Raw genomic sequence first — 21,200 nt, 5'->3', positions numbered from 1 at the left:
TCTGAAGTTATCATACAAGCTATAAAACGTAGCATTTGCATATAAAAAAATTTAAGAGACAAAAATTTTCTCAAGTAATTTCTCCGTGTATGCACATCTACTGAATTTCCAAATGCATACTCAATATAAATACTGCACAATTCCTTGTTCTGCACATTCTGCATCACTTGAACAGAAAACACTAGGAAAAAAGCAACTGGCTTGCCTGCCCAGCTTGATTCAGTGAGCTGCCCACGAGAATCACAATATTTAAAGCCAGCACAGGCTGCATGGAGAGGTTGCTCCTGGCCCGTCTGCCCAGTGGAAAGCCATCAGAATAGAATGCAACTCGCTCACTTACAGAGCAGCCATGCTGTAATCACAGCAATTTTCAAAAATGGACTGAGAATCACGGAAAAATGTGAAATAAACCCCAGCTATCTTAGTGAGCAGAGAACATTACTTTCTTGGTAGGCAATCCAAGTACCCTTTCCTGATGAAAGAGTCAGGAAGATATCCCTCTGTTGTGCTTACATAACAGAGGACAGAAAGGAGAAAACACGGCACCATATATAACCTCTTCCTAGATATCCTTTTGTATCATCATTACTCTATCTCATTACTGACAATGGCCTCGTCTAGATTCTGCAATTCATCTCTATACAGCAATTATTTAGCTAGTTGCAGGCTGTATTTATTTTAACAAGGTATTCTATGGTTAACTTTGGTTTGGAAACCATATACACGAATAATATCAACTTCAAGGATTTTTTAAAATTTTCGTAAGACACCTTTAAGTGTTTTTTCTACAAGAAAATATTAGAAAAGCTTTTCTGAGCAAGAACATTAGTAACTACCAAGTACTATTACAAGGTATAATTTGGGACAGATACAGTTAACCTACAAGATACAAACCAAACGGAAAAGCAAAACCTACAAGGATGCCTGCTTAGAAATACACATTGCTTTAAGTTAAAGTCACAAGTCTAGAGGTTGTAACTCTAAAACAGGAAATGCAGCAGTTAGTGCAAAAAGCAAAGCTCATCTCTGGATAAGCCAGTAAGACAAACTAATCACCTGCATACTCTGATTAATATGCTGTACAATAAATAACTTGCTACTGATTCCTTCAAGCAAGACAGAAAGGGTAAACAAACAATGCTGCATCGGGGTAAAACTCCCAAAAGACGTATTTTCATTAGGTGTTTGGTGACAAGAAACTCATTCCCACACACACCCAGGAGAGATTAATGAGAAATGACTTAAAGATGAAATACCAGATTGCTCCCGCTTTTAACCTTTTTTTGTTTGTTTTTAATTTTTACAGATACAAGGAACTTAAGACATACAAAGTACTTGGCTGACGTGTAATTACATCACGGCCATCACCTCCTGGTGTAGTCATTCAGCTTCTGTGCTTGCTACACAGTGCAAGGCAGCTCCCCAGACCCTGCATTGAAGCGTGTGTGCAGGGGTGATCCGAGGACAGCCCGGTCCTCTTTACCAGGAGCAGCAGCCTGGCTTTCTTCTGTTCCATTAAAATAAGAAATCTTTGCTGAAACTCCAGATCTGAGCTACTTACAAGATCGATGCAGGCACTTTATGCATGTATAATATTGAGTTTGAGGCACAAAACCAATACCCACTGTAAAACACTCAGCCTGAGGAAGGCTGCTTTGGCAGAAGTAAAGCACAGTGTCAGCATCTGGTAACTGCAGAGACCAGGATCTACTCATCATCTCTCTTGGACAGCAAAGGGTGCAAAAAACTTTATTAGGCAGAAACAACTGCAGCCTAGGAATTTTATATGTATGTATATATACATATGTATGTGTATACATACGCATTATGTATATGTGTATATATATAGGTGTATATATATATATATATATAGTCTCACATGACAACTGGTAAGCAGATAGCGTACTTTGCTCGCCTCTGGCTGTGCCAAGTTGAACCATCCTACAGGACGGCTGCAATCCTGTTTTTAAAGGGGAATTTCTACACAGCGGCATGCGGGGGGAAGAAAAAAAGAAAAAAAACAAATTAAAAAAAAACACCAAAAAAACCACCAAACTAAAAACGGGTGTGAGGCGGTGGCTGTCGGTGCCAGCCACACGTACTTACTGCTGCTGCCGCTCCAGGATTTCAGCAGAGACTTTATGTTAATTTCGAAGAAGAGGGAGTCCTGCAGGCTGAGCATGGTGCCGGGCAGGTTCCGCCCGACCCACGCCGCCGCCGCCGCCGCCGCTGCCGGTGACGCAGGGCCCCGGGGGCGCGCGCTGGAGGGTCAGGCGGGCGCCGGAGCCCCTCCTCCCCTCAGGCCCCGCCCGCCGCCCCGCCCGCCGCCGCAGGGCCCGGTCCGGTCCGGTTCGGTCCGGCCCAACCCGACCCGGAGCTGGGGCGGGACCTGCGCGACACTGAGCGGTGGTGGCCTGAGGCGAAGCGTCGCGGGTTCCGCTGCACGCATCCGAACTGGTCCCGAGGGGTGCCAGCAGGTGAGGGGCAGACCCGTCCGTCCGTCCGTCCGTCCGCGGCCCAGCCGCACAATTAAAACAAAAAAAGGCTGCGCGAAGCTCTTTTGCGCTTGACTGAGTTTTAAATCAACCTCCGACCGATCTGTGAACACTGGGGTGAGTTACGTAAGCTGCGCAGCATTACTCCGCAGAGCGCCAGAAGTGTGAGAAGCTTTTACACTGAAACAGCAGCACAATTACAGAAAAAAAATCCCAGACGTGAAAAACAGCCCCTCCGTGGAGGGCTGGAAGGTGGGAGATGGTGTCCCAGGGTAAAGGGATGCCTGCAAGGGAATTACATTCTGCGCTACTACACTATTAGCAGTCTGGGGTTATTTTTTATTAATATTATCGTCAATTGTAACTTGAATAAATATTATTTCAGGCCCATCTTTTAGGGGCCTGAAAACACAATTTTGAGATTTCTGGTGGTTTACCTCTTTTTGTTATAAAATCTCAATGCCCCCCAACAGAAAGTATCACGGGTTTTGAAGGTTCCAAACTCCTAGGGACACAATCCAGCACTGCCTTCAAATGGGGCTCAGGATTTACCACCGTTCTGTGGAATAAAGCCAGACACCCCATCGACAGCCTCTGCCCTCCTCGCCACAGGGTAAAGCATTTAAAGATAAACCCCCTTCACTCCACCCACACTGTCAGGCACCATCAGAAAGTGGTGACCCCTCTGTCCACCTGAGCTGCTGTTATCCTTACACAGTTCAAAAACACATTTGACATCACCTCAAGATTTTAATGGACAAACCTAAAAGTGGTCAAATATTTCAGAAATAGTTCTGTGGACTGACAGGAAGAAATGATGTGAAGACAATAATACTTGTCAGCTGCCACAGAACTAGACGTATAACATTATCCCCGGGTCAAATACAAAAAATTTAAGAGAACTGGATAGAGAGATTACTATGACATTTGCTGTTAGTGCAGTTTAACTAGGTTTATTTAAACTATAACTTGACCCACACCATATAGATAAACTCAAAAATTAATCATACAGGTCCAAGGTACACTGATTAACTAAATCTACTGTAAGTTAATTTTTACAAAAGTTTCACCCTGTACTAAGAGTAAACCAGCCATGAGGAAGAAATCATGTCTGTGCCCTCAGATGAACAACTTCAGATAATGCTAGTTGAAAGAGATTTAAGAATGGTGTACATCCATTAGTTTTAAGGTTTGATTTTTTGTGCGTGGTTTGGAGTTTTTAGTATTTATTTCTGTAAAAATCTACACACACACACGCCCCTCCCAAAAAGATAAAATAATTATCACTAGCAGAGAGGTAACACAGAGCACCTTGACAGCTCTAAAGGACAGGTCTTATGCACCTGCAGAGGTACCAGAGAGAAAGAGAGAAGTGTGTCACCACACTAGGCTGGTCAACCATGAAACAGTGGCTGCCTGACATCCATTAGGCAGATGAATAGCTTTATTAAGAGACTGGTCACTCACTTTTCCTAGATTAAAAGTACTCATTTTCAAAGTGCAACACTATTTTTTTTCTGTGATATTATACTAAATTGCCACATATATCTGCATAGTCCTTTATTTGTCTTTCCAGATAGAGTACAGAAAGTGTATCCACACTGAGTAACTCTTCGGGACATTTCATCAAGCTTTCTTTCATAGCCTGTTTCAGGTAGCACTGCCTATGTAGTACCTCCAATTACCTCATACCCCTTTTTCATTTGTTATGAATAAATTCAAAGTTGTACTTTTCCTCTCACTAAAGAAGATATATCATAGGCTGTATTTTGTTATGGTATAAAAAGGTCAAATTTTAGAACCAGCTGATGAGTATCACCACTATTTTGAAAGACTGTATTAATTATGGTTGGTCTCTGACTGCCTTTAACACTAGGCTACAGAGTGTTCTTCAAAGGAATCCTTGTTAACAGCATGCATTCCAAAATCATGAGCCAATTCTCCCAGCACCTCAAAAATAATGACTTTTTTAAATACACTTTGGGTTCTTTGTAATTTCCCTCCCTCCTCACCCTCCCAGGGCTTTTATTAAGTTAATAGTACCAGAAACTTACTAAAAACCAATCATCCCAGAAACGCCAGGAGATATACTAAAAAAAAAAAAAAATATCCCACAGAAATACTAATCTCCATGTTCTACCTCCTGAAGTCGTGTTATAAAGACTTTCAACAATCAGAAGGGCTGCCAGAATTTCTGCATAGTGGTGTCTCAAAAGTTAATGAATGTTAGGAAATCTTTTTTAAAATGTGCATTTACTTGTGATGTGTTTGGCCAAGCAAGTTACATGGCTTTCTCCCATTATGTTTGAGATTTTGCTGCATTGCTTACTCATAATATCCACTCCTGATCACTGCCAATTGGGCTTCCTCAAGAATACTACCAATTAATTTTAAATGTAGTTAGCTCAATAGAAAAGATTAGCCCATGAAGAACTCCCAGGATGTTAAGAAAGTTTGAGAATTGTATGTACCAGAAGTATAAGCTTTCCCTCCAAAGATTCCAGTAGAAGTATTGAGGGCTAGGAACAAAAGTATTTTTTAAAGAAAAAAAATCCTCTTTTTCTACATGAATATACATATGTATGTTTTCATACATACACACATGGGCATAAGTTTTATTCAATGGACATCATGAATTTACAAGATTTCAGAATGGCATACATCAAATGCTTTTACTGCTCCTCCCTCACAAAAAACCAAACAACCAAACAAAAACTCCACCACTGAAAGGTAATGGATCTGTCAGAATCCTATCATTATTGTGTAAGCATCAGTGTCATAAGCATTATTATACAACTGTGCACAAGCCTTTTAACATTTCTTCTTCCTCACAAAGCAATTTACATGCTCCTATAATCAAAATGCATAGGCAAGTACAGGATTTTACTTTTTGGCTTTTGTTTTGCCTTTGAACTAATTAACCTTTAGGTTTCAGGATAAACCATGAAGTTTAAAACTTAACCTTTTGTTGTATTTGTAATGCGAAGAACAGTAGTAGCAGGAAAGAAAAACTGGAGATTACAAGCCTCTGAACCTTGCCAAGCACAGACAAGACAAATTCACTGAGCCAAACAAAACTTGCTGTGTACAGTTAGGAGGTATCATCATCATGTATTTTTAAAACTGTGTATAAAAATGTCATTTACAGCATAGATTCTTTACCAGTTCCTCATTTTCAGATAAGGAAAATGAAACAGTCTTTTGGAAAGTACATTGTTTTTAAAATTGAGAGCAAAACATAGGTCCACTGTGGAAGAGCCTAGAAAACCCAATCACTTTGGAGTACTTAAATGGGAAATCTTCCATAAGATGAATATTTTACTACCCAGAGAGAAGACAGAAAACACTTGCATTTAGCTGTAAGCCAGTAGTAACTTTGATTGGGAAATGTTCTGTGTAAGAAAAACAATCCAAAAAACAACTCTCAAACTGAGCATTTGTACATACTTGTATTAGCAGGTTGGATGTAACAGACTTCCAGTAAATATGCAGTTCATACACTGATCCAAATATTTGCATACCCTTTGATTCTGGACTGATTTAAAAATTCACTATTAAAGGAAGCAAACTACTCTGAAGCAGTATAAAGGTACGATGGGTTTTGATGCTTTCTCAAGAGTCAAGGTGAGGGATGTGTGAATGAGCACACTGGTATCAGAAAGTTCTTCAATGAGCATGACAAGAATAAGACTATAAGTGCAGTGAAGCACAAGTGCTCAATCTGAAGCAAGCTGGTTGCACTCTGCTAAAATTATTAATGCAGGTGTCCAGATCACACCATGCTTTTTTGTTCAGATATGAAAACCTTTTAGTAAAGAGGACGGATAGAAGTAAATTGCCTGAGCCTCTTCAGTGACATGAGTCTGCAGACCTCAGGCTGCAAATAGCCCAATCCATTATGCAATTCACGTGCAGTAAGCCCAGCTGCTCTGGGAAGTATTAGGACATCCATTTGTGGTACTGTTCACCCACAGCACACTTGACCTACACAAGAAAAGTCAGTTCAGCACTTCAGGAGCAGATGCCAAGACAGAATCAGTAATATTTAGTGTATGGACAGTAAGCCCAGTCACACAACTGGAAGATTAGTCTTGGGTGTTGTGAGTAGCTTTAGGACCTATGCAACAGAGACCAAAGACTATCATGCAATAGATAGTACAGATAACAAGTTGCCTTTTATTTGTAGAATTTGAATTTAGTAACACCATTCTTAAAAGGATCACTCTATTTCCTAGGATCAACACATTCACTACAAATGTATATGCAAAGGCTGTACAACTTTAATTAATACAGCACCATGACATTTTCTTGTAATACCCAGAAACTTGACTGACAGCTGTTCTGAGCAATGTATGTTGAGTGCAGTGTGTAACAATTGCTGTTTCTATAACTGCCAGAGCTCTGCACTGTGGCAAAGACCAAGATGTGAGACAAAAGAAATTATTTAATATCTTTAAAACAATGTTGTTTCAGCTTCACCTCTACAAACGGAAAAGGCAGTTGGATGTTTTTTTTAAAGCAATATTGGGAACACTACAGATTTTTAGCCTCATTTCCTATTTTAATTTTTTTTATTTGAAGTGTTATTCCATAGTTCTACAATAGTTTTCTTTCTCTAGGAAAATATTCCTATCATACTACTTCCCTCTCCTAATTCCTTCGGTGCAGTTCTTGCTCTTTTCTACTGGGACAGCTAAGGTAACAGAATATGATTTGTCAACTCATCTCTCTACAAAATAGCTTGCATTAATCATTCCAGCATAAGTATTCCATTTAAAAAAACACAGCTAAAGTCATCCTTCCAAGTTATGTAAAAAACATGCAGTCACTGTTGCTTCTTCCCCGCAGTTTCTCTGAGGTTTTCAGTCCTACAACATTAATCTCCAGAATGACACAGACTGACATAAAATGCATTCAGGCAAATAACTACAAATAATATTTCCCATTTAAAGTAAATGATAGCTACAAGTTTTGCCATCTAGTTCTGGAAGGGCACCGAAGATGCACAGGTTTCTTGCAGAACAGAGTCTCTGAGTAAGATCAAAGAGGATACTGTTAATAATTAACTTTCCAGTAGGTTAACAGTATCTTGACTGAACAGTAATTCTATCTTTTAAAAAAGACCCAAACTACAACCCACCACCCCCCTAACAACTTCAAAGAAAATTAAATCCTGAAAAATCAAATAGCTTTCAAGGTGGGTTAACAAAGACCTTACCAACTTTGTAAGGCTTTAGACTAAACAGATTTAAATGCGGCCCTTCCTGAAAATCCACCTGTCCAGATCAGCAAACATTGTAAAATTACAAGGAAACAAGTCAGTTATGAAAAGGTGAAACATTTAAAACAAAGCAGCAGGCAGTTCTCAGATGATATTTAACCAACCTCTCTCCAAGAGGGCATGAGGCAGGTGAAGTGACAAAGAAACCTATAGCTGTTACCATGTCCATGAGCCTGACAAGGCCAAGTTTCTCAGTTTTCACAGGCACCCCTGTAGTTAAAATTCTTGAGAACTTATTTATTTACTTCCTCTCAGATGCTCAGTTTTGACCTCCCATTACTGAAAAAAAACCTTAAAGGTATAAAGCCCAATTAGGACAATTCTGTCTGTGTCAGACAACATGAAAAAACTGCCCTAAGGTCTGGTCTGCCCAATCCTGTACTCTGTTTTTCTCCTTACTGTGTGCTCAAGCATTAATGTATCAATGGACTGGTTTTGGGGAACCCAGCACTCCAGTTCTTACCAACCTCTCACATGGGATCTGGAAACAGTTACACAGCTACATGGAAAATCCCAGCTTAGTTACTGGGCGTTTAAATGGATAGAGTAGGGAAAGGCTTAACTCTGTTACCCTACAAGGCTTTAAGACAACTGCTACGAATCAGTTATGTTTCTATTTTTGTTGCTCCTCCCAAGCTGCTGGATGTCCGTGCCACTTTTATGGGAAACATCATATTTGCATTATGTGAAGATCAGCTACTCTATCCCAATAGACAGCACTGGGAGAAAAAAAAAACAAACAAAAAAAAACCAAACAAAGCCAAGACTCACCCAGTTCAGGACTCAACTTCAAAAGCTACACTGAATTAGCAATAGAGATAGAACAGAAGTCCCATCTGTTAAGCCTCAAGTACTTGTACTTGCAAAAGTACTTGGGCAGAAAGTGTTCTCTGCTGCAGCCTCCCCAGCAGCTGAAGGTACTCACTCCCCTATTAGCCTTGTGCCACACCAGCAGATAAATTTCTGCCTTCCTCTGCCGTAAGCAAAGCTCAACATTTGCTCCTGAGCCGTCAGCAGCCTGCAGCCCCTTTCTTATTTATACATTAAGGCACTTTACAGCCCCACGTAATGCAAATATATGCCTGGTTCAGCCACCTCTGCCACAGAGTGCTAAAGGCAGGCAGGGGATGGGGGACAGCACAGTTACAACTGGGAACCACTTCTGGTGTCTCCGCTAAACCTCCTCACAAGCACAAGCCTACCAACTCACTCCGCCGTAGCTTAAATCCCCAGGAAGGCATTTAGCTGTCAAGAGTGCTTTACAAGCTCTGCAGGCAGTGTAAGGACTTTGAAAGCTGTAGTTACAGCAGGAGAAGGAAAGCAAACAGGGGAAAGGAATGCACAGGCACTTTTCTCGCAAAGTTTCAACTGCTGAAATTTTCATTCCCAATGTTTCAATTACACGGGGCAGAAGCATAAGGAGCTCCAATAAATAAATAATTATATTAAAATGGCATTCTTCGTAGTTTAAGTATGTTGGCATATTTCTTCTCTCCAAAGCTAGCAAATGCTTAATTGCAGTGCATTTGTAATGCCTTAGTTACCAGGCTTTAAACAATTAACTGCTTTTAACACTGAATTTTACAGCTTCCCCATATCTGTGAACTGCAGATATTTTCAAGGGAATCTGAAGCAGGAGTGACAAATAGAAATGCTTTAAGAATAAAAAAAGTAATTAATACATATACACCAATTTGCAAGTCAGAATTAACAGGATTCATATGAGTGTCATTTCTGAACCTTTATCCTCAGCAAGCACTCTGTTACACTGAAGAAAGTGAGAAAAATATAAACAGAAATCACAAGGAAAAAAAGGAGAAGTAGAAAATCCGAAGGCAGCTAAATGCCAAACACCTACACTCCAACATTACAAGACCACATCTGTCTTGGTGTTTTGCAAACAGTGCACAGCACAAAGCTCCCTGAAGCACCTCAAGTGTAGTGAAATACAAAGAGCCTCGGGCAGCAGAAGCAGCCGCACCTGCCCTGGGAGAGATGACCCAGCAGCTTCCAAGCAGGCAGCTCTCCATCCACACTCCTGCATTTGGCAGAGCAGATCAAATGGAAAGGGGCTGGATCACTCCAAAACAAGCCGTACCCAGTGAAGAGAACCGAAGAACTGTAATGGTGGTACAAACAGGTTCAGGTAAAGTGGAGAATATTCTTAGCCTTTTGCTATTCATGGAGCTGGGTGCTCTCTATTTGTCAGTCGTGTTGTTTCTTGACAGAGCACTAGCAGACTGTTCATTTCTCCCAGTAATTAACACGAATGTGTTAACTTTCCAAACATACAATCTACCAACAAATGCATATGGCAAAATTTCATCAATTTATGAACAAATTAAACTACTCAGTACTACCCTGCTCCTTCCATGAAACAGGAGTTTATGGAAGCCCAAACCAAAGAACAACAAAAAAAAAAACTTTAAAACTAATTCTAGCAAACAAGACAAAAACAAAACACCGAAGAAATACAGTATTTTTTATAAAAGTCATGTGCTGCTTTTATGTATTTAATTCCTGTTTTCAAGTTTAAAGATATTTTAAAATTCAAAACGTCTTTCCTTCGGCCAGTCATCTTCTCAAAGAAGTAACTGAGACAAGGCTCATGCTAGTGTATCTTAAAAGCTTCCAAAAGACAGCAAAGTGTTGGGGGTCAGTGACTACTACAACCTTGCAACAGTATTCTGATGATTAAGTATCTGAAACTCACATTGCCATATGGGTCTTATCAACGAGCAGTGAAAGTCTCTCAAGTAATCAGGGTCCAACACAGATGCTTGTCACTACAGACAGACCTCTGGTGCTAATGAGCTAAAGAATTAATCCATTATTTATGTATGCACATTTTTATTAGAAACAGAAAAAAACATCCCTAGAGGAGATAAAAGATTTATTAGATCATGTATAAACTAAAACTTTGCATTTGAAACATGCAAAGTTTTTATTTTCAATTGAAAAGTGGAAAACTGTTCATTGAAACTTTCATATTGTAATCTTTCTGTAACTCAAATCTGAACTGCTGGTGTCACTAGCATGGCACCTTCATACTCATCTGCTGATTTAATCCTGCTGGTAACCACTATATTGACACCTTTCAAGGGAGCAACAGTTTAGATTTTTTTTAGCCCAGTGATCAATTTTGGTGTTTTAAAGGATAGCAGTTTTTCCCTCAAAGGAAAATGGCTCCTCAAAAAAGAGGCTGCTGTTGGTTCTCTCACAGCATTCCAGTTTGAGACCAACTTATTGGTATGGGGAAGGGGGGTTCCTCTTGGTTAAACAAGGTGGACACTCTCACCAAGGACAGAGACACATCAGGACCACCATAAATGAATATCCAACAACACAGGTGGAAGAGTACAATCTCCTCTTCACAGCACTGAGCCATGACATTGGTTCAGCTGCCATCTGAAACCTTATAATAAACATACATAAGCCTCAGAAAAACTTAAGTACTTAAAGTCTAGAAGCTGCATGAAAACCCCTGCAAATACAAAGGTAATCCATTAAATGAACAAAAATGTTAAAAAATTGTAAGCTCTGTTCACCATAGCTCAGAGTAAAACAAAAATTACCTCCTCATGAACTCCGTAAGAGTAACTTAAGTATGAAAGCCCTTCTAGATCTACCTTTAAGTTGTGCTACACCCACCTTACCTTCAAACAACTACATTACAATTACTTGGTCACTTCCTAGTTTGAGGTAAATGTAAGTGGGAAGGACCAAACTAAAAATCCCAACCCACAAACATCATAGAAAAATCCTGCATTAATTGTAAACTCCTGTATGCTTATTCTCAAGATGAAACACTGAGACAACTACAGTAAAAGCATATTAGGCATATAGCCAAGTACACAATATGATTTTTTTTTAAATCAGATCTCAAAAAACAAGGCCAAAATCATATTTGAGATATCCCGTAGAACTAAGTCATATCATTTTTTTTTTTAACAATATAACTATAGTCAATTGAACAATATGAACAAGTCGGAGATGCACTCCCTTTGCACTCAGGCTTATTTTTAAAAGACTTGCCAGACAATTTCAGTTCATTATTGATTTCACTGCAGGCAAATGTCTTACTTAAAAAACATTTACCCAGTCGTCACTGTATCTGCTTATAAGCAGTAATAAGAAAACTTATAATCACTGCACTTAAAATAAAACTCTGGAGAGATGCTTACATTTCCATTTATCTAAAATATTAACGAGTTTATTTTCCACAAATCAATATATTTAAAACAAAGGATATTCAGAAGATGACTGCTACTTTAGGTAATGGTAAGAGATCCAAAGCTGAGCTGACCAAAAAGGCACTCTCAGTGAGCTGGTTCCCCTTGCCAATAATCTCAGAAATACTGCCCAAAAAATATCAGAACATTTTCTGCTGGCTTTATGAAATGAATCAACTCAGGGAGAAGCCACACCAGCACCCAACAGGAGACAGGGAAGGGCTGCACAGCTGCAAGTGAGATTGCCCTTTTCACTGGCAGCACGCTGCTAGTTCAGCCTGATCCGCTTGTAAAACCACACTCAAAAAAATCTGTGGAAAATCCCCTTCCCCTACCTTCTGCTGCAAAGAGCTTCAAAAGCAGGTTTCAGAGGCCCTTAGGGAAGGTTCCTTACTACTTCTCATCAAAAATACACACAGAACAGTTTCCTGAGGCATTACTCAAGCAAAATAATGCTATCTGCTGTGATAAGAAAACTGGAGAGAGGGTTAGAGATTTTTATGTAAACAGCACCCTGGATCCCACAGTATTAGACAGCAGTCTCAGAAGGTGGGGGGAAGCCATGGGATTTCATTGGCTAGTAAGCCCTCCAGCCTTCTCTAACTGAAACTCAAGACACCGGCATAAAAACTGACTTTTCTTGAAGATAGATGCTATCTATCTTGAAGCCAGATAGCCTCCTGCTCATCCTCTGCTGTTCAGAGAAGCAACAAGGACCTGCATGTGCCCTGCAGAGTTGCTGACAGGGAACACAATGCTCGTAGGCAGTTTTTGTCTATCCAGCCCCTGCCCTTAACCCTGAGGCAACTACAGCTCTACTACATTTTTCTTTTCTCTTTTGTTTTTTTTTTTTACCACAAAAGAGCACAATTCTGTTGGCTTATTTCAGCTTCCCTAGCAAAGGCAGGTTTAATGTTTGAAAAAGAAGAGGTTTTCCATACACAGAAACATGTGGACACTGTGAGCAACGAGAATACTCACATCAACAACAAACCTAACATCTCTTGTGCACTTATTGCAGATTTACCTTACACAGTTGGCCACTGAGACTGTTCCACAGCATTAGCTGCCATGCCTCACAGGGAAGCAGAGACTTGTAACAGAAGGGCCCACTGCACACACCATAGGTACAGCTGCCACTTGCCATCTGCACACAGCAGTCATAATGTTCTTCTTTATATGAAATATGAAATAGCTTACAGATGTGAGAAGGTCAGCTGCTAAATGCTACAGAAAATTTAAAAGGTACCTGCCTGTTCTCTTAGTAACATCAGTTAATTACTGTGATGCGTACAGTCATACGCAAATACTTTGAAGAGTGAGATGAAAGTTTTTTCTAGAGTTCTGACTATCCTAGAAATTTAAAAAGACAGTTATGAAGGATCTCTAAAATACACTCAAAACCACTCTGACAGAAGCTATAAATTGTAAAAGATATGCTGAGGCACCATTTCTAAGGCTTTGCTTTCAGCTATGAAACAAAACATATCCTGATTAACATTTTGAGAGGCAATACTAATGTATGTTTTAATCCTAAAGAAAGTCCCACATAAACTGAAATAGACACAGAATATTTAGGTGAAATTTTAGGTGAAACATTTGCAAACCCAGATAAGTAGTATTATAAAAATAATAATTCTATGCTTCAATTGTCAGGTATAGACTTTTTTTTTTGTTTGGATGGTGAGAGACCTTCGAAAAAATACTTTTATACTTTAAAACAGTTGTCAGACTATTTGATCTAAATTCTCATTGATACAAAAACACCATTCAAACAGCAACAATTAGGAACAGAAAAGGGGAAAAAAAAAATCCAACCCAAAAACCAACACACAAACCTACCCACTTTTAAAATCAAACAAATATACAGGACAAACCACCTTAAGCTTTAAGAACTTACTGAGTTTCTAAACAGCTTCATTATGTTAAATTCGATGGTGCATTAACACCACATCTGCTAACGATAAGCAAGGAACTGTTTACAATTTTTTTTTCCAAATCATTCTATTGTATTATTACCTGTTTTGTCCACACCTGCCTTCTGCAGCATACCCAACTGGTAAACACAGTAGTTCTTTTGCTCTATTCCAGAGCAGAGCAGTTCATTCCATTACCAAGATACAAAAATAGAAATAAGCAGATAATTTAAAGAGGATTCAGCTAGTATCTGCTATTGTAAAAGCATGATCCCAGAACAGACTGTAAGTCTGCATTTCGCACATGATGACATCACACTGTTAAGTGATACTAGTCAGGCACCACTGATTTCCACAAAATCACTCCAAATAATCAACACTTGGCAAATATTTCATGAGCAAGAAAGGAGCATTCATCTTCTACAGTACGACTGGTGTATTCTATGCTTATAATCCTTTAACATTAAAAGTTAAATGAGGACACAAACCTGGCTAAAAGCACAGCCCCTTTCAGACACTGTGAGCCTCTGATCCGAGTTTGAGCATGTAGGCACTAACAGTCTTAACAGACCTTATTCTGTAAGAGGTCCTTAATAGTCAATACCACTTCAACATAAACTTATTCTGATTTCATACCTACAGGAACAATGGTTTAACAAAACAGAACTGTCCCTGCTTTCCCCAGCTGCCATTACTCAATCTGACATTAAAAGAAGTGGTTTATATTACAATCAGAAATGCTATGGAAAGTGTTTCCAAGGAAACCCCTTTCTCTCACCACCACCAACTTAATTCCACAGTTAAGGCTGTAAGTTCACCGCCCAGTAAAACGGATGTCACCACCTCCCATCTCTGCAGTTACGAGACGTAAGGGAAAAAATGTCAAGGCCACACCAATGCCTGAAAATAGTCACCACATAGCAAAGGGTAAAAACTGTGCACTGATAGCCATCAGGATCCAAGCCCATGAAGGCTCAAGACCTTACTATTTTAGCTGAAAGTAAAACCAAGAAAAAAAAAAAAAAAAAAAGCTGTGTTTTCCATTGCCACCAAGCTGAACTATCTGAAAAAGGAACATTAGCTCGTTCTACTTCTTTTTATTATCAAAAAACACTAATGGTTAGACACTCACAGGCAATAAAAAAAAATTCACAGAAGCAAGCTTGCCCATGTTCTTAAGTTAAAAAATTCTCTATACCATGTCCATATTTTTACTTGCCTTTAATTATGTTTATTTTAAAAACCTGAAATCTTTAAAACACTACAAAAAACAAAGAAAAACATTTTTTTACATTAAAAAAACTCTTAAAAGGAAAGCTTTCAAAACTTAGGGGATTTGAAAATAGGGAGAGAAAAGATGAAAAAACTTGAACCATGCACTGCAGTCAGAGCCCTGTGAATCTCTGCCTAGAAAACTCTTCGTGCCTAATCATAGCTACAATTTTAAAAAAAATTTCCCAAAAAGGGAAAAAAAAAGTCACACAGGCATGCAAAGACAAGGAGCACATTGGAAGCCTCGTTAAACTGTTTTCAAATGGGTCACTAACACTCAATACTGCGTCAGTGATAAAATAGTTCTAAAACTAAAGACACCATTATCACAGTGACTGTGATAGGGCCTTCTATAATCAGATTTATCAATTTAGTCAAAAATGTCATGATCAGAAGGAAAAGCTCAGTCACCAGTTTTTACCAGGTTGATGACACTGATACATACTGTAGCGAGGATGTAAAACATGTGTCTCTTCATCTTCATCTATTGTCTGTCCCAGTGAAAACAGTCTGACACGCCTCATCTTCAGTAGCCTTGAGGAGCTTTCATATGCAGCACTCCCAGCATCTGGAACTGCATCTCCAGAAGTGACAGTGGGAACAATTTTTTTCAGGAATTCCATTTTTACATGCCCTCTCTATTCTCTGCACTTCACTAAATTCAGCAGGTTAGCTCCACACTACAGAGAGGAGCTCCCACACCAACTTCCTTGAGCACAGAGGTAGACTTCTCCTGGTGATGTCACATTGATCCTGGGTGGTGCCAACACCAGGACGTCAGCTCCCAGCTGCTCCCAGGCAGATTTTAAAGCTGTCTAACTGTACAGACTGATAAGGAAACCAAACAACAACAAACCTATACATTAACCAACCCACGCCAAAGTCTGCGCTTGTAGAAGACTTTAGACTATATTTAGCACTGCAGCAAATTTAAGCACTAATAAAGCACATGGTGCATTTTCAAATTTCTACCAGCCAGAGTTCAATAGCTCTTAATTTTCACTAAGGGCACAGAGGGCATTCATCTGCAGTTGAAAGATAACACTTATCATACGGAAAAGTCTATACACAGGCTTTATAAACAAAAAGCCTAACAGCACCAAACTTAAACCCTCTGCATTTTCACATGGCTTTAACTATCAGCTATGGATATACTAACATTTATAAAATACAAAGTTTGTTTTGCTGAGACTCTTGTGGTGTATTTACCACTTGAACCACCTTCCAGAAAACCTCAAGTACAGAATGAATCTGCCTTGTTTTGACCCAGTGTCCACTTTATCCCTAGGGCTACTTCTCCACATGTGCCTGGTTTAGTGGAGTTTTTTGGTTTTATTTGGGAGATGTTTAAATGTTGTTCTATATTTAGTTTAAAGAAGCCATTATGAAAGATGCTTTGCCTTCAGAGCAGAGAGCTCAGGGGAAAGAGAGAGATGTTAACACAGAAGAGCGTTCATCAATGCTTTCTACATTTGGGATCACACAAGATGATATTTTATTTACTAAATTTAAAGTAAAGATGCACAGACACACTACCAGGTAATATCCCCAGCTCATCTGCCACCAAAAATTGTAGGCATCACTCATAAAGAATACACTAATACTCAATTTCTGAGTAGCAGCCTGTATGCTTTCAATATTTTGATGAAAGCAGCTCAGTATACAAGAGATTTATTTCTACACACACTTAACTAACCTAAGTATGAAGTACACCACACTACTGTATACTCCTTAAAAGAAGGTATTTAATCTGAAATTCCCTACTGTGTTTAGCTCTTCCAGAAAACACACACACAAAAAAGAAAAATAAAAACAAAACGTACCACCACACACACCACCACCAAAAAAAAAACCACAAAAACAAAAAACAAAAAAACAAAACAGGCAGAGTAGCCAAACCTGTTTGGCTGTCAGCTGTAAGAGGTTCAGTGCTAACAAGGGTCTGCTCACCTCTATCAGTTCTTTACTCATTACTCATCAGTCCTTTACCAACCAACTCTGTCACACTTTGTAATGTACTGAATCTAGTTAAGAATGCCATAACTTGAAAAATTTAGTGAAAGTTCATTACAATTGCCACCCGAGATATTTTTCAAGTTTATATGGGCAGAAAACATGTGGTACATGTCTTGTATTCAACTCTTCATTAAAATCCCCAAATACTCAAGTTAGTCTCTATTTCCGTTGTAAATGAATACAAAATTCTGACCTTATCATAAAACACACATTGTTGGAATAGTATTTCCTGTAGTGAAAGAACTGAGATCAAACAAAAAAATGTTCGTATAAAGATGACATTCACATTATTTTTTCCACCAATACAAAAAACTTCTACAGACTGTATTTTCAGAAGAGTACTTTGTGTTTTCAGAATAATATGATATAATCACAAATTATCTTTGTGGTAAGAGATCATGAGCCATTACAAACTCAAGCAATCATTTATTCATAGTAGCATTACTTCCTATAGAATTTCTTTTTTTGCCCTTGAAATCTTGCCACAAAACTACTTTGCAATTTCTAACATTTGGGAACAAAAGATAAATTCAGACTCTTCTGCTAAACTCAGAATGCTTCCAATCATCCACCAGCCAAACTGCAGCTGCAAAGAAGGGGATATTCAGATATTTTGAGGTGTACCCAACACCCCCTGCAAGGTTCAAACTAGATATGAATGTGCTCTTGACCTCACTATGATGATTTTATTGTGTGTGTGGACAAAGGGTGGGGATGACAGATGTAGTTCAAGTACCTACTGCATTAATTCAGTTAAATGTGTAAGGTGTGACTTCCTACACAGCACACGTGAATTGTCCGTGAATAAAAAATTATTTGCTGTTATATTTTTAGCAAGAAAACAAACTTGCAAGTAATGGGATTTACAAATCAAACAAACACAGAATAAAAACCACCCACCATAAACATGATCACATTTCAAGATTAAACCCCATAAACTAGAGCCTATATAATGCAGATGATTCATTTTTCCTTCAGAATGACTATTCTTTGACTCACAAAAATTACATCAAGAAGAATTTTCTAAAGAAGATGCTGGGGTTGTGCATATATATATGTTTGGTTTTTTTATATTAACATATACTTATATGGCTACATGGTGCTTAACTCCAGGACATTCTATGAAACCAGCATTTTATAAATAACAAAGCTAAGACAGAAAGCTTATGTTTCTGCCTATGTCATTTCACTCACTTCCTCTCCCTCACTTGGTCTTACCAACTCCTTAAAAAACCACTATGTGCAACTGTGGGCTTTATACAATCTGAGGAAGCTTTACAGATAATCTGTCAGGGGAAAACATACAAGAACCCTTGCAATTGTTAAAATCAAATTAATCTTTAAACAGAAGAAACCAACACAGGCTACAGAAGGCTTACTGGATAAATGTTAACACTTTCTTATTCTGCAACCTAAAAATAAAAAGAAGAAAAAAAACCGACAACAACAAAACCCCACAACAAGAACACAGAGAATGAGAGACTTGAGCTTATACAGAATTATTGTTTGTATTACAATAAGTCTTTTGTTGTCTTTTTGTGTGTATTCCACTTCTGTTAGACTCAAAAGACAATTCCAACTTTGCACTGAAGTGCTTGCTGAGGTCCTTCAGGCTTCCCCTGCCATAACGTGAGCTCTACATCCCTCACTAATGGGAATCCACGTCAGCGGGAAACATAGAACAGACCATGAAATACACAGAGGTACCAGACAGAAACCCGTTGAGTTAACATAAGCAGTAACAGAGCCCCTTCCCAGAGCATTCTCTGCTTGGGCTGGACCTCAGGACACACACAGCAAAGCTGCTGGGGAAGGGTGCAGGGGAAGAGCAGCTCCAGAGGAATTCTGTGGCAGGAGGTGACCCCGCTGAGGCAGGAACATCCTAACAATGAGATGGGCAGAAAAAACACAACACGCTCGGTGGAAGAAAGATCCATCTGGGAGATAAATACTTGCAAGTCCCTCGAGTTCACAATTTAAAATTAAAAATAACAGTGAAAGACAAGTATGGGACTGACACCCCAGAGGGAAATGTGACTTCAGGGGACAGCCTGGATGTTCCACAGCCCACCACAGACCTGCGTCATTTGATGGCCCTCCTCACGACAAAACTTCCATTTTGTAATATGGAATCCTCTAAAAACTATCCCGCCCTGCTAGAGCCAACCCACCCCTCTCGCAGAGAACGCAGAACTTCCTTCACATCGCCCATGGGATCCGGGTCCCGAGGGTTCGGATCGGTACCGCCCAGGTAACGCCGCCTCCAACCCCACCGCCGCGGGGAGGGCTTTGCCTGCAGCGCCCCCTGCTGCCCCAGCGCCGCCCTGCTCAGAACCCCGCTCTGCCGCTGCCTCACCCGCACCCGCACCCGGGCCGGTCCGGACCGGACCGTGCCCAGTGGCAAGGCGGACCACAAAAGCGGGCTGGTTTTAATCGGGACTGGGTTGTCGATGCCGCACGGACGCCGCTGCCACACAGAGGAGGGGTCCTGCGTGCTGCCTCAGGGGCTCCTCCAACACTAGAGTCAGCAGCTGAGGGAAGCTTTGTGGCACGGCGGTACCGGCTTTCCAGAACTGTTCGCCACACGTCCAACCGGGCTGGTTGGCAGCAGGAGACATTGCTGTGCCAGGAAGGTGGAAGCGGCACTGCCGCGGTGTGGCACACAGAACCCTTCCTTCCCCCCAGCAACAAAACCGCACCGGTGAAACGAACCCCAGAAAAGCACCGAGCAGAACTATCCCTCCCCCCGGCCCGGGACACCGGTGCCAGGGCTCTGCCGAAACAGTCTGAGAACAGCAGAGACCCAGCGGTTCGGAACGGATGAGAGATTTGCCTTTGGGCAGTGTCCCAGGCTCCGTGTGAAGTGGTCTCTACATCAGGTTTCAGCTCTTCAAGAGATGTTGGCACTCCTTGAGCACAAAGGTTTTAACTTCGAATCCCTGAGCCCACACTGAACACTGCCTAAGTGTACACCAAACAAGCATCATTACAGTTCCCCCCAACTTCCTAATTTAAATCTTACATCACTGTTTCAAGTGGAAGTGAATCTGCTAAAGAAATAGAGCAACTACAATAGCATCCAAGTATTTAGGGGGGGAAAAAAAAAAAGACAGGAAGATTTTCCTTCTCAAGTCTCAGAATAGAAGCCAAATTTGTAAGAATTTGTCTTATCTCAGTGAAAACAATCTACTCTTTCCCCAAAAGATCAGAGATACATAACTGAAAGTAAAATACAGTTAAACTTGAACCTGTAGTCTAGCCTGTAAGTGTAAATTAACACATGTGAATTAAATTCATGAGAGGTTCCAGAGACTCTTGTCTACTTGTTAGCCAATTAGCAAGACACTACTATAATTTCACACAAAATACAGGTAAGAAAGTCAAACTTCATTTCTTTTCAGTATATGCTGCACTTATTTAAATTACAAGCCTTTTTGCTTTAGAACTAGTTCATATATATATATATATATATATATATATATATATATATATAACTTTTTTTTTTTTTCTTTTAACTACAGTAACTGAACAGAAAATGTGACCACAAAAATGTATGCATAGGGAGAGAACAGGGTATCTCTCCTATGGTGGAGCCATCTCACCTTTGGGCAGTTTGGACTACCCACCTGTACTAACCTGACATACTTGAAGGAATTAACAAGGGGTTATCCCTGCATATAATTTAAAGTGGTACTTCAGCAGTCAGTTCCCAAGCTACTTAGCAGTAATGGTTACCTTGGTCCACTTCTATTCATGTAATTTCACAGCAAAAGACCTCAGGGGACCAGTATAAGCAAGAACAAAGTCACATACATTTCTGCAATAAACTAAACTAAACTAAGAGCTTTAAACTTGCTGGAACTATTATTTTGGATAAAAAAATACTTCAGGCAATAGAATCTTTCTGCAGTTTGGCTTCATCGTCATTTTTATTAATGTAAACATGCAAATAGCTTCAGTTGTCCCCATGCTTTTCTGTAACAAGGTC

The 21,200-nt window shown here is 39.8% G+C and overlaps 1 protein-coding gene across 17 annotated transcripts in view; it reads right to left on the bottom strand.

The window, feature by feature from the left end:
* Window positions 1-21,200, bottom strand: part of FRYL (FRY like transcription coactivator) — a 152,005-nt gene that overhangs the window by 113,537 nt on the left and 17,268 nt on the right. For 10 of the 17 annotated variants that reach the window (XM_071743591.1, XM_071743593.1, XM_071743596.1 and 7 more), the window contains exon 1: window positions 15,642-15,910. The exons of 3 other annotated variants lie outside the window; for them this stretch is intronic. In XM_071743591.1, coding sequence (XP_071599692.1) covers window positions 15,642-15,819 — 178 coding nt within the window. In that variant the 5' untranslated portion in view covers window positions 15,820-15,910. Of the gene's footprint in view, window positions 1-2,106; window positions 2,239-14,027; window positions 14,046-15,641; window positions 15,913-21,200 lie in introns of those variants that run through there. 4 more of the 17 variants (XR_011725806.1, XM_071743588.1, XM_071743598.1 and 1 more) reach the window with 4 other exon arrangements.

Source organism: Heliangelus exortis, chromosome 4 (assembly GCF_036169615.1).
Source record: "Heliangelus exortis chromosome 4, bHelExo1.hap1, whole genome shotgun sequence".
In the NCBI taxonomy this organism is placed as follows: Eukaryota; Metazoa; Chordata; class Aves; order Apodiformes; family Trochilidae; genus Heliangelus; species Heliangelus exortis.
The sequence above is the reverse complement of the archived record's forward strand: the minus strand, read 5'-3'. Positions and strand labels throughout refer to the sequence as shown.